This window comes from Schistocerca nitens, chromosome 2 (genome assembly GCF_023898315.1).
Source record: "Schistocerca nitens isolate TAMUIC-IGC-003100 chromosome 2, iqSchNite1.1, whole genome shotgun sequence".
Classification (NCBI taxonomy): Eukaryota; Metazoa; Arthropoda; class Insecta; order Orthoptera; family Acrididae; genus Schistocerca; species Schistocerca nitens.
The window spans coordinates 962,700,314-962,712,422 of NC_064615.1; the positions used below are offsets into that span (position 1 = coordinate 962,700,314).

Here is a 12,109-nt window from a genome sequence, read left to right on the forward strand (position 1 = left end):
TTCTGTGCACTGTGTTGATAATTTCTCAGTATACACAAGAGGATAAAATTGTTTTCAGGTATTATTAAATCAGGCATCTTTTTCTGGTTACTTTACTGCTGTGTATGCATACATTAAAGTGGTGCTGAAATATCATCTAATTAAATAGTGACTGCTGGTAGGGAAACCTATTACATTCTAGGAAAAAAGTCGTAAGTGATATAACTCTCCTGCAATAAACAGACAGGAGGTTTAATGAATTCCAATTTATTCCACATTCTGAAATTTTGTACAAAAATGTATCTACAAATATTCTGAAGCATGAAATTTTCATATTAACTTCCAGAATGTCACTGTATAGGTACAAAACTGAAGGATAGTTTCAGTATTTGCATTGTTTTAATAAAGTGTTGGCTGGTACAGGTGGTGTTTTGGTGCAATTTGCTTGAGGAAGCTGCCAACCATTAATTATGTGTAGCAAAATAATGGGTGCATATGCTGTAAAAAGGAGTCACTTTTTTAATAATAGAAGCAGCATCACATTAGCAATGTTGTAAACTTTTAAGTAACAGGTGGTATTTATAAACTATCTGGAAAAAATATTTTCTTTGTGAAATAAATTTCCTTGTACATAAAGGAAAGGAAGGTATAAAACAAACAAGTAGACAAACAATAAAATGAAGGAAATAGTCCACTTGTTGCAACAGAAAACATCAGTCTTTTAAATAAAAGATCGTTACTTTCATTAACAACACTCGGAATACAATGTTCTATTGCACTTTTCAACAATCAAACCAATATCAGATTAAATGAAATATTTAACTTGTTTATGACATTTTACATGACAGTATTCATAGAAACAGCTGCCCATGTGTATCAAAATATGATTATTCAAAAAATTAAACTTTTATAAAATAGGTGATGAATTTGGTCCACACTGCAGTAATGATAAATCTTTCTCTTTGCATGCAATCACATTATGAAACTCATTGAAAAGCCGTTGTTCATGTACTGGAGTTCAAACTCCGTATCCCATGAAAAAATAGAGATGCCCTAGTTCCTTTACAGCAATTTATCAGTTACAAAAAGTATTATTAACATGTACAAGAAACATAATTTTATTTAACATACTTTAATTTGCATTATACTGCACTTGCTTTTTTGTAATGGCAGTTGTTATTTTAGGAGTAGGGTAAACATTGGTGTACAGAAACAAAACAAAGCTATCAAGTGAATTAACATCAGAGTTTGTTCATATTTATGAAAACATACAATTTATCAATACATCAGTTCACAACATACAATAATGTATGTTCAGTATATCGAATATGCTGGAGCAAACATGTAGTTTCTCAAAAAGTGATCATCATTTGCAAATTCTGAATTTTGTTAACTGTTAATTCAAAAGTAGTCAATTAATGTTATGTGTCAAATTTAGCTGTTACCAGTGATTCTCCCTTCCATGCCCATGTACAAAGAAAAAAGGAAATGTATGACATGAATCAACTAATTATTTATAATACCAACATACTAGTCAAATAAAAATGTGGGGAGTAGGACTATCAATGCTAAACGTATACAATGTCTCTTTAAAATTCTATAGCATACTTTTTAGCACGATTTATGTCTAATAGAAGAGAGATCACTGAAAGACAAAAATGTTAAAATTTCTATGAATCTAGACTAATTGCCTAGTATTGTGGCATCCGTTAATGAAAATCCATAAAGTGACCGAACTACTGAGTCACAAAAAATAATGATAGTATGGCAAAATTTTATTTATCATTTGTCCAAAGCATTAAAATTATATTTATTGTGTACAGTCAAATCAAATGAAACACTATGTTTTCAGCAGCAGACACATAACTGCCTTTTTAGCAATGCAGTATCCATGGCAAATGCAATGTAATGTTAACGTGGAAGTCTTTAATGTGCAGAATACATTAAATGTGTTAAAACACCAACTTCTGTTTTTCTTAATACTTTTCTTGCTTAAAAAATTATCATTGCCACTTTAAACCTGCTTTGTTTTACTGTCAGCATGAACACCTACAATCCTGTTCTGTCACATACGGGGATTTGTGGTCAAGAGCTGTATGAAAAATTAACAGAATTCTATAGCAATATGGAAGTGTGTTTTCTTCAGAACTCTGCAATATTATGATGTAAGAAAGATGCTAACAATAAAGAACAAAGAGACGACTTCACATGAAGTTTAGAATTACAGACATAAAGAAGTAGACAACAAATAATATGCTTGCTGCCATATATCTGTACTGTCATCTCATTGGCCTAAACAATTAGATGAATAAATAACTTCAGTCAATGACCTAAACAACATCTATATGGAAGAGGCTCAGCATTTACTTTGATATTGCACCTTTCATTTAAATTCTGAGCACAGTGTCTGCTATAATGGATAAAAACCAATTAAAAGAGGATGTGCTCAAATTATACAAGCCTTATTATAATTACTATAAGAGCTACAAACTTATTGTAAATTTTCTAATAAGTACAGTACTGAGGCATCAAAGTTTTACTGAAACAAATTTCATATATGCCTTCTTAAATCACATACATGACTTTTTAAAAGGTTTCTACAGCATTTTCCTGCAATATACTACACTGGAAATACAGTATACTCATATTTATATAATAATTAGATTTACATACTTTATTCACAAAAGGAACGGAACGGTACCATATTTACATTTTGTGGAATATCCACAAGTGCAAGAGTATAACTTTTTATTTTTTATTTTTTTATTTTTAGGTTGACTCATTACTTCAAAATCATATCTTACTAAAGGTAAGTGGCAGTTCTACATTCATATGGGGGCAATGTCTGTTACTAAACACTGACACTTCTGTAGCCCACACGGACACCGACAAACTGATTACATTAAGGTGTAGAGCGATCCCTGCTGTTGGCCACCAGTGTGGTCAATGGACGAGGGGCAGGGATAAATACGTTCTCACTTAACTATCTCTCATTCATTTCACCTTGCCCTATTAAAAATCACAGACATTAAGGGTAAATCAAAAACACAAGTTTCACCTTCTCTTTCCTTACAGAAATAACATTAATCTTCAACTGGGAAAGAAAAACGATAGCACACAAATATGTATTAATGTCACTTTGCTATGCACAACATAAAATATGAAAAAATGTAACACCACAGATTGTTGTCCTTGTTTAAGTTCACTGTAATGTACAAATACACCATACTGGACCGGACTGTTGGAAGTTCCATACATAACAGGAAAAAGATCACTAGCATTTCAAGACTGAAACAGCTGAACCAAAAATGATGCACAACGTTCACTCAACTATTTAGATCAGTGCATTCTTATCACCACTCAGAACCACTCTTATAAAAACATATTTATGTCATCTTGAACATTTTAACAACAATAAAAATATATTCACACCACAAGTTCTTCTCCTTGTCTCAAATGTGGAAACAGTGTCCAAAATTTGAACAAGCAATAAAAATTGTCTTACTCTTCAAAAATCAAACAAATGAGCACATTTTGGTAAAATGTTATTAGCAGATACCACTGGTAGCACTTCTACAACTCGTACAATGGTGTTTTTGTTGAATTCACGGTAGAACTAAGCTAGACTATCACAAAAACAATTCTCAGAGAACTGTTACGAGTAAGGATATTTATACTGACCAGTAATAGATATTAAGAGTTGGGCTAATCCTAAAGAGGTGAGAATGTAACAGTTGATATTTAATTTCCATCCTGTATTTCTGCTCGGTACAGCTATTTTTTTGTACTAATACATATTTCCCTTACCAGCGCTTATGTAAACAACTCAAATATGCATTCAAGCACTGGAGGGGGAACAGGTTCATATTTTTCCTAAAGGATGTTACTATCATACTAAGTCAACATAATTTTTTTTAAGGAAACTGGAAGAGCAAGCAGTTCCAAACCTTCTAATGCATCAGCACATACACAACACCAACATTTTACACTGACTGGCTCATACACAGCAACTTGAACTTGTTGACATTCAGTAAGGAAGCCACCACTGAAATATATCATTCTGCTTACTTTCCACAACAAGCTGGGCTGTATCTTTTATTTAAATGTAGGGTAACTCTTTGTACAACACACCACACCACACACTATGCGGCATCATCAGTCTTACAATCACTGCTCACATGTAGAAGTGCTTGTCATTCTTACAATCTCGAATACATCTCAGAAAGGAAGGCAATCTTGTCTTCAACAAAACATACAGTTCATAGCAATATGCAGCATTCTTTCTAAGAATATTCTCAATCTCGAGTAGATAACTACATCATAATTCAAGGATTAACCAATAGCTTCAAAGCTGAGCGCAAAGGGGTCTACCGACGGGCAGCTCTCTGCCCATCGACCATATCTTCTTGATCTTCAGAACCAGGACCGCGAGCAGTGCAGTGGGCGGAACTCAAAGCATTATGACCATGAGTTATCTCGTATTCCATAACCTCCTGGTAAATTAGTTCCTTCCATTGCTCCACAGTGTGCTCCCTTTCATCTACGGAATGATCATAAGGTCCCGGAGCAGGCTGCAAGCACAAAATGTAATGTTTATCTATATGTATAAAATTCTAGATTTCAATAAGTCAGTCTACTTCAGTAAGGCAATTTATCACTTAATGTATCAGTTGCAAAATTAAGGCATTTCCTGTAATTTTTCCGAGTTCAACAAAGATCAGTTATAGAAAGAAACTCATTTCATTAAGTCTGTGAGTGAACACTTAGTTATCAGTGAGGCAATGCAATGAAGTCATCATGGGTAAAAATAAATAAAGAACACATTTTAAGAAGTCTATAGAACAACAAAATAGTACACAGTCAAACACAATGCATTGTTGCACAACTGCTGGTGGAAACTGCAACTTCATATATGGTGGACAAGGGAAAACTTCCTTCAAAACAATTATAAAAGATACCTAGAACATATGGTTTTGCATACTACCACTATCAAAATACACTGGACTTGTTGCCAATCAGAAGACCCAGTCTCTCTGGAGATATTCACACAGACACTGGAATAATACACTACAATGCAGATGTAGCAATAAATTGCACTACGACACAGAGGGCTTGAAAAGTAGTTGTAAATAATAACAATGTGTACAAAGATGAGGAAGAATTATCACATAGCTTCAGTTGCAGCTACTATTTTTATTGATAAAGCACTGAGCAACTGCACTTAGTCTTTACACGAGACTGCCTAAAAAAGAAAGCACCTGTATGCTCTTAATGTAACACTGCTGAAGTGTACAGGACCTGTACCAGGTCACACTAATTGGGGACATGGCAGACATTCAGAGAATGGCAGTGCAAATGGTCATAGGCTTCTTTGATTGGAGAAAGAGTGCAACAGAAATGTAGAAAATCTTAACTGGGAGGAAAAAAAAATACATCTCATGAGATCTTGCTTGGAAAACTTCAGTAACTGTCTTTCAGGGCCCAATATTATCTCTCCTTATATATCTACTCATCAGAGATCATGCATATAAAATCAGATAGATAATAGCTCACACAGAGGCACACAGGCAGCCATTCTTCCCATGCTCCAGCTCTGAGTGGAACAGGAAGAAACTGTAAGACATGCTACAATAAAAAGTATCCTCTGCCATGCACTTCACACTGATTTGTAGATTATAAATGTAGATGCAGACAAGAGTGGATGGACTATTTTTAATCAGATTCATGGAAAAGGAGGCTAGGTTACAGTTTCTTGTATTTTACATTAATAAATCACAAGGACAAGAGCGGAGGCAAATTTACAAAGTAATAAGACATTGGAAAATAGTACCAGGTTCAAGCTGCCATCCAAGATACAATATCATTTAAAATAACAGATTTGGATTTTAAGATGGTGATCAAATGTAGAGGATCTGTTAATGGACTTTCAGTTTGGCAAGATTGTCATACATGATCACCTTACCCATCTCCCATCTTCACCACCACCACCACCACCACCTCCTACAGTTTCTAGCCCTTGTCTTGGTCTGTTTGGAACATAAGCCTCTCCATCTCTTCCTGTTCTCCCACCAAGTATATTTCTCTCTTCACTCTGTTCTGGTCTTCTCCTCTCTTCATCATGCATCTGTTCATTCCAATGATCCATACGTCTTTCACTTTTCCTCTAGGTCTCCTGCCTCCTATTGTCATTTCATGGACCTGTCTCAATATCCCACCAGATCCCCATTCTTTTAACACGCCCATACCATCTTCTTCTTGTCCTTTGACATGGCCTCTTGCATGGGCTACTCTTTTACTGTTTTTCTCATTGTGTCATTCCTTATTCTGTCCATTCTAGTAAATCTTATTCTGTTTTTAATTCATCTCACACATCTGTACCATGTTCAAGTGCCTTTTCTTTGTTACCATCATTTCTGATGCATATGTGAGTACTGGAGCATAACACACTTGCTTCCTTTTTGGGGTATACCCTTGCACCAAACCAGGCTTCTTATACACTACGGAAAACCATGGGCTTGCCTTTTCTTTCACCTATTATCTTATCATTCCTTCCACTGTCTTCTGTTGTGATCCCAAGGTACTTAGAAGTTTCGGCATTCTTTAGTACTTGTCCTGTAATACTTATAACCGTTGCTACTTTCCTCTAATTCCTCATAGTCACCATCACTTCACAAGTCATTGCAATAAATTTCAGCTCACATTCTTCTGCATTTCCAGCCATGCTTTAGTGTTTCTTGTATCTCTCCTTCTCCATTTCCGCACACCTTTAAATCATCTGCAAACACCATTCTTTCATATTTTCATCTCCTATTCACACTGTCAAGCTGGTCATTATCCCATCGCCAGCCGCTGTGGCCAAGTGGTTCTAGGTGCTACAGTCCGGAGCCGCACTGCTGCTATGGTCGCTCGTTCAAATCCTGCCTTGGGCATGGATGTGTGTGATGTCCTTATGTTAGTTAGGTTTAAGTATTAAGTCTAGGTGACTGATGACCTCAGATGTTATGTCCCACAGTGCTTAGAGCCATTTGAACCATTATCTCATCCATAATGGTGATGAAAACTAGAGGGACAGTGCACTACCTTGCTTTAGCCCATTTGACTGTTCAATCTAGTCTGGCTCCTCTCCTCTTTCTTTTCCACAACTCACTCTTCCTTGACACATTCCCTTTAGTCTTACTAAATCCTTACCAAATGCTAACATCGCTCTTGGAGTTGTTATACACTAAAAATTAGATCAACTGTCAACCCTCCTGGTCTAAACCCATATTGTTCCTCTCTCGTAACGGAACACTCCAATCCGACATGTCGAAACCTGCCTTCAAATTTTTTACACAGGAATAATACACAGAAAGAAACATAATGTCAAAATTTTATCTGCTGAGACACACCGCAAGTTGTTTTTATGTTGAAAATTGCCAAATCTGTAGCTCACCAGGCAAACAGGTAACATGGTACAACATGATCATACTCTGTAAAAGGAAGTTCACTTTCTATAACACACTTGTTCACAGCTACTATTTATTCGAATTTGCAACTCATTTAATATCCATGACACTTATCAGTTACCTTTGCATATCACTAAATGTTAACAATGCAGGTAAAACTGAATGAATTTTTCAGGAAACTCATTACACAAACCTGTGTTACCAGCTTTATATCATGAGTTTCCTGAAACATATATCTGCTACTGATATACCATGTTTCTTTGTACATTCTTCCTAATAGGCTTTGTCTTTGAAATGGTTCCACAGATTCAACAATTAAATTCAGCATGCTTATCAAAGACCAAAGTACACTTTTTTCTGGGAAATATAAAGTGTTTATAAAAAAAGTGTCATAAACTTTAGGGATTAACTCTTGACATCAATATGTTACAAAAAGTTCATATGAACATGGTCATGAAAATTCTTCCTTAGGGAGTATGAAAGTAATTCCCTGTAGTGACCCCTGGTTGTATAATTTACCTCAAACTTGCTTAATTACCCACTTTCTTGGCATTTGTTTTGTTTTGCCTGGTTGTCATTTATTTTATTTTTGTTGTATGTGCCAGCCACTCCTGCTAGATACATCCCTCCCCGCATCGCTTTATGCCAGGTGGCCTGCTCCACAGGCAAGGCAGCAAACAAAGTAAGCCTGTTCAACAGATGTCACCTTAAGCGAAAGAACTAGCTTGCCACAGCTCCTGCAGACACCAACCATGCACGACGACATCATCCAGCCAGGAGAGCCAGCAGCCGACAATATCTTTATCTGTATCATTGGCAGCCAATCACATGGATCCAATGTAGCCATCTGTCTAATGCTATAACCTATGGCCCAAAGGCTGTAGAGACAGTCACAGCTGGATCTGGAGTCACATCCTACACCTAACAGTTGAGTTCTACAGTTGGCAGCCAAAGTCACTAAGTTCCCTGCAAATGAAGTGGACTACTGATAGATGCCATACTGGACACTTAGTAAATAAAACTTGTTACTTGGACCTCTGTAGCCCTAGTGCTGCATTGCCATTAAGGACTTAGTCTCTGGAGGAGTTACTACAGGTGATAATTTGTCAATTTTTTATATGGATTATGTGTGCACCAGAGTGCATTTCAAGATATTTTGTGTGTTGTAATGAAAGAGAGGTATTTTACTTGGACTAATTCATTTGTGTAGTAGGTTCAACATTCTACAATGGCACAGTCATTAATACTGATACAGCTCAACAGGAGTAGAAAGCACATCACATCAGTGGTGCAGCCAGTTTTGTGACTTTACAGGGGACACTTCAGTCAATATTGGGATTAGGGACTTGCACATGAATCAGATTTCTCAAAATATTTCAACAGTCATTAATGTAGGTATACTTACGTCAACAATTTTGGACCTTGCTTACCAAGTGTTTTATGTATCAAGGATACAGCACAGTACACTTTTTCTGGTTTTTCTACTTTGTAGTGTTGGCTTTAGAACTTTCATTTAACTGTGGACATGCAATTGACATAAATTTTCTCAGAACTCTGGTCTGTTCTGGGGGATATATTGAATTTGGTTATGTGGTGGACAATGGGACATGCATCTTGCGATTTCTTGCAAACTCTTATGAGTGAATTCTTCCTGATGGCGCAACAAACTGATTTTATGATTCCAATGCTTAACATCCTCCAGCTGCTGAGAAAATTGAGTGCTACACAGACAAAGTTAGCGGCCACTCAGGAACAGTTGCTACACTGGCCTGGCTGGAGGACCGAGAACAACTCCACAAAGACATTCAGCGAACAAAGCTGGCATTCCATCAATTTGATACAAGACAAGAACAGTATGCTCATTGCTTGGAGAAACTTGAACAACATTTTATGGTAAATAGAACCTTCGACAGTGTAACCAAATGTGTATTTTCCTTGTCTAATGCCGGTGCTTATGTGTATGGTCTGGTTCACCCACTTTCGCCAGTTAAACACCTGTGTGACTTGAGTTAGTCAGATGTTAAGGACAGATAGGTGATTTTTTTTTTTTTTTCAGAGTAAACTTAGTATTGTGGTGGCACGCTATAAATTGTATCACACATATAAGAAGACTGGCCAGTCATTAAAATAATGGGTTACTATTAGGCAAGGCCTTACTTGTGGCTGTCATTTCCTGTGTGAAAACAAAATTGTGCTCTTCTCTATGTGGATACTGCTGTGAGGGATATGGTAATTGTCCATGTTCCAGATGCATGGCTACAAAAGGATCTTACCATTCTGAATAATCCCATATTAGATGAGTGCTTATCTGTTAATCAAGCTTCGAAAAGACCAAACAAACAGAGCAGGTGCTTGACTACAACAGAACTGAACTTTTTCAGACAAGCTTTAAGAGTGGAGCTTTTCATAAAGGGAAACAACAGTAAACATTATCAGGTATTTAGATCTCGGGCCACGCCCAGAACAAGGGCACATCATCTTATGCCGGTCACTCTTCTCAAATGAAATCTTGCTGTCAGTGTTTCGTAACCCATGATAGGCAATCCTGCTATTACAAACACATCAAGTGCTTATTTTGTCAGAAACTGGGTCACAAGGCTGAAGTCTGTTTAAAGAAATAACATCTCATGTCCAAATGCTCCAATTTTACTGATGATACAGATGGTTCTGTGTATGCATTTGATTCTAGCACTGATGATTTTGAAAATACTGTGTGTAGTGTTCTATCTAATGATAATCCTACTGATGGTTTTGAAAATAATGTATACACTGTTCTTGTGTTCAGTTTGACTCTAATGTTAATGAATTTGAAAATAATATGGACAAGGTTCTTTCACATAATGACAAAGCTGTGTTTGTGGATTCCACAGTTAATGGTATAATGGTTAAAATCCATACAGGCAGTGGCTCGTCTAGATCTCTTACCAGTAGTGATACATACGGGTAATTCCATGTCAGTTCTCCCCAACACAAATTTCATGCAAAATTGGTGCATTCAATGGTCCATATAAGAGATGGAAAATGACAAATTAGCAGAGTTATATGACAACTGTGAAGAAAGTTATAGGTCTGCAAAGCTTGGAACTTGTATGAAATTTACATGTGTCTGTCTCAACATAAATGACTGTAATTATGAATCTAAACCAGATAAAGCAATGAAACTTATATCAATGAAAAGCTAGTGAGTAGACCTTTGACCTTGTATATTTCAAACACCCTACCTTCAGTTTTTTTTGGAAAAAATTGTATTGCTCTAATATGTTACTATAAACATGTTAAATATCAATATGGCATACCAAAGGTGCGTTGTTGTGATCTTAGTCCAAACACTGGTTTGATGCAGCTCTCCTTGCTACTCTATCCTCTGCAAGCCTCATCATCTCTGAGTAACTACAGCAACCTGCATCCTTCAGAATCTGCTTAGTGTACTCATGTCTTGGTCTCCATCTGCAATTTTTACCCTTCATGCTTCCCTCCAATATTAAATTGGTGAGCCCTTGATGCCTCAGAATGCGTACTACGAACCGATCCCTTCTTCTAGTCAAGTTGTGCCACAAATTGCTCTTCTCCCCAGTTTTATTAAGTGCCTCCTCATTAGTTATGTTATGTACCGAAGTAATCTTTAGCATTCTTCTGTAGCACCATATCTCAAAACCTTCTATTCTCTTCTTGTGTAAACTGTTTATCAACCACATTTCACTTACATACAAGGCTATACTCCAAACGTCTACGAGACTCATAAATCTATACTTGATGTTGATTATTTCTCTTATTCAGAAATGCTTTTCTTGCCATTCCCAGACTGCGTTTTACATCCTCCCTACTTCGACCATCATCAATCATTCTGCTTCTCAAACAGCAAAACTGATCTGCTATTTTAAGCATCTCATTTCCTAATCTAATTCTCTCAGCATCGCCTGATTTAATTCGATTACATTCCACTATCCTCGTTTTGCTTTTGTTGATGTTCATCTTACATCATCCTGTCAAGACACTGCCCATTCTGTTCAACTGCTCTTCCAAGTCCGTTGCTGTCTCTGACAAGTTTACTGTCGTATCACTGCCAGACACTACACTTGCTAGGTGGTAGCCTTTAAATCGGCCACGGTCCGTTGGTATACGTCGGACCCGCGTGTCGCCACTATAAGAGATTGCAGACCGAGCGCCGCCACACGGCAGGTCTAGAGAGTCTTCCTAGCACTCGCCCCAGTTGTACAACCAACTTTGCTAGCGATGGTTCACTGACAAAATACGCTCTCATTTGCCAAGACGATAGCCTTCAGCTACGTCATTTGCTACGACCTAGCAAGGCGCCATGTTGAGTTACTATTTATATTGTAAATAATGTACATACAAGAGCTACGTTCAACATTAAATGGATTAAAGTTAAGTATTCCACCAGCTACATCCTTTTTTTTTTTTTTTTTTAAGTCTAAATTCCTTGTCCTGTTCCAGACCTCACGCCAGCCTGCGTGAGCTAAAACGCGTGCCTTTCGGCTTCCTCTATAATCCTGGGTTGGCTCTCCTGCCAATCCACAACATTTTGGCGACGAGGCCAAACCACATTTGTACCTATACTGCCCTGATTTACTTGTGTAATGGCTTCGCCACCATCTCCAGATGTACTGTCCGAATTTTATCGCTTACAGAATCAGCAAATGCAGTGCTAAAATCATGCCTGCGGT

At 37.0% G+C, this 12,109-nt stretch overlaps 1 protein-coding gene across 9 annotated transcripts in view; it reads right to left on the bottom strand.

Moving 5' to 3' along the window:
• Window positions 1-229: 229 nt before the first annotated feature.
• Window positions 230-12,109, bottom strand: part of LOC126237282 (stress-activated protein kinase JNK) — a 1,031,804-nt gene continuing 1,019,924 nt past the window's right edge. For all 9 annotated transcript variants that reach the window (XM_049947220.1, XM_049947222.1, XM_049947219.1 and 6 more), the window contains one exon: window positions 230-4,550. In XM_049947220.1, coding sequence (XP_049803177.1) covers window positions 4,347-4,550 — 204 coding nt within the window. In that variant the 3' untranslated portion in view covers window positions 230-4,346. The remainder of the gene's footprint in view (window positions 4,551-12,109) is intronic.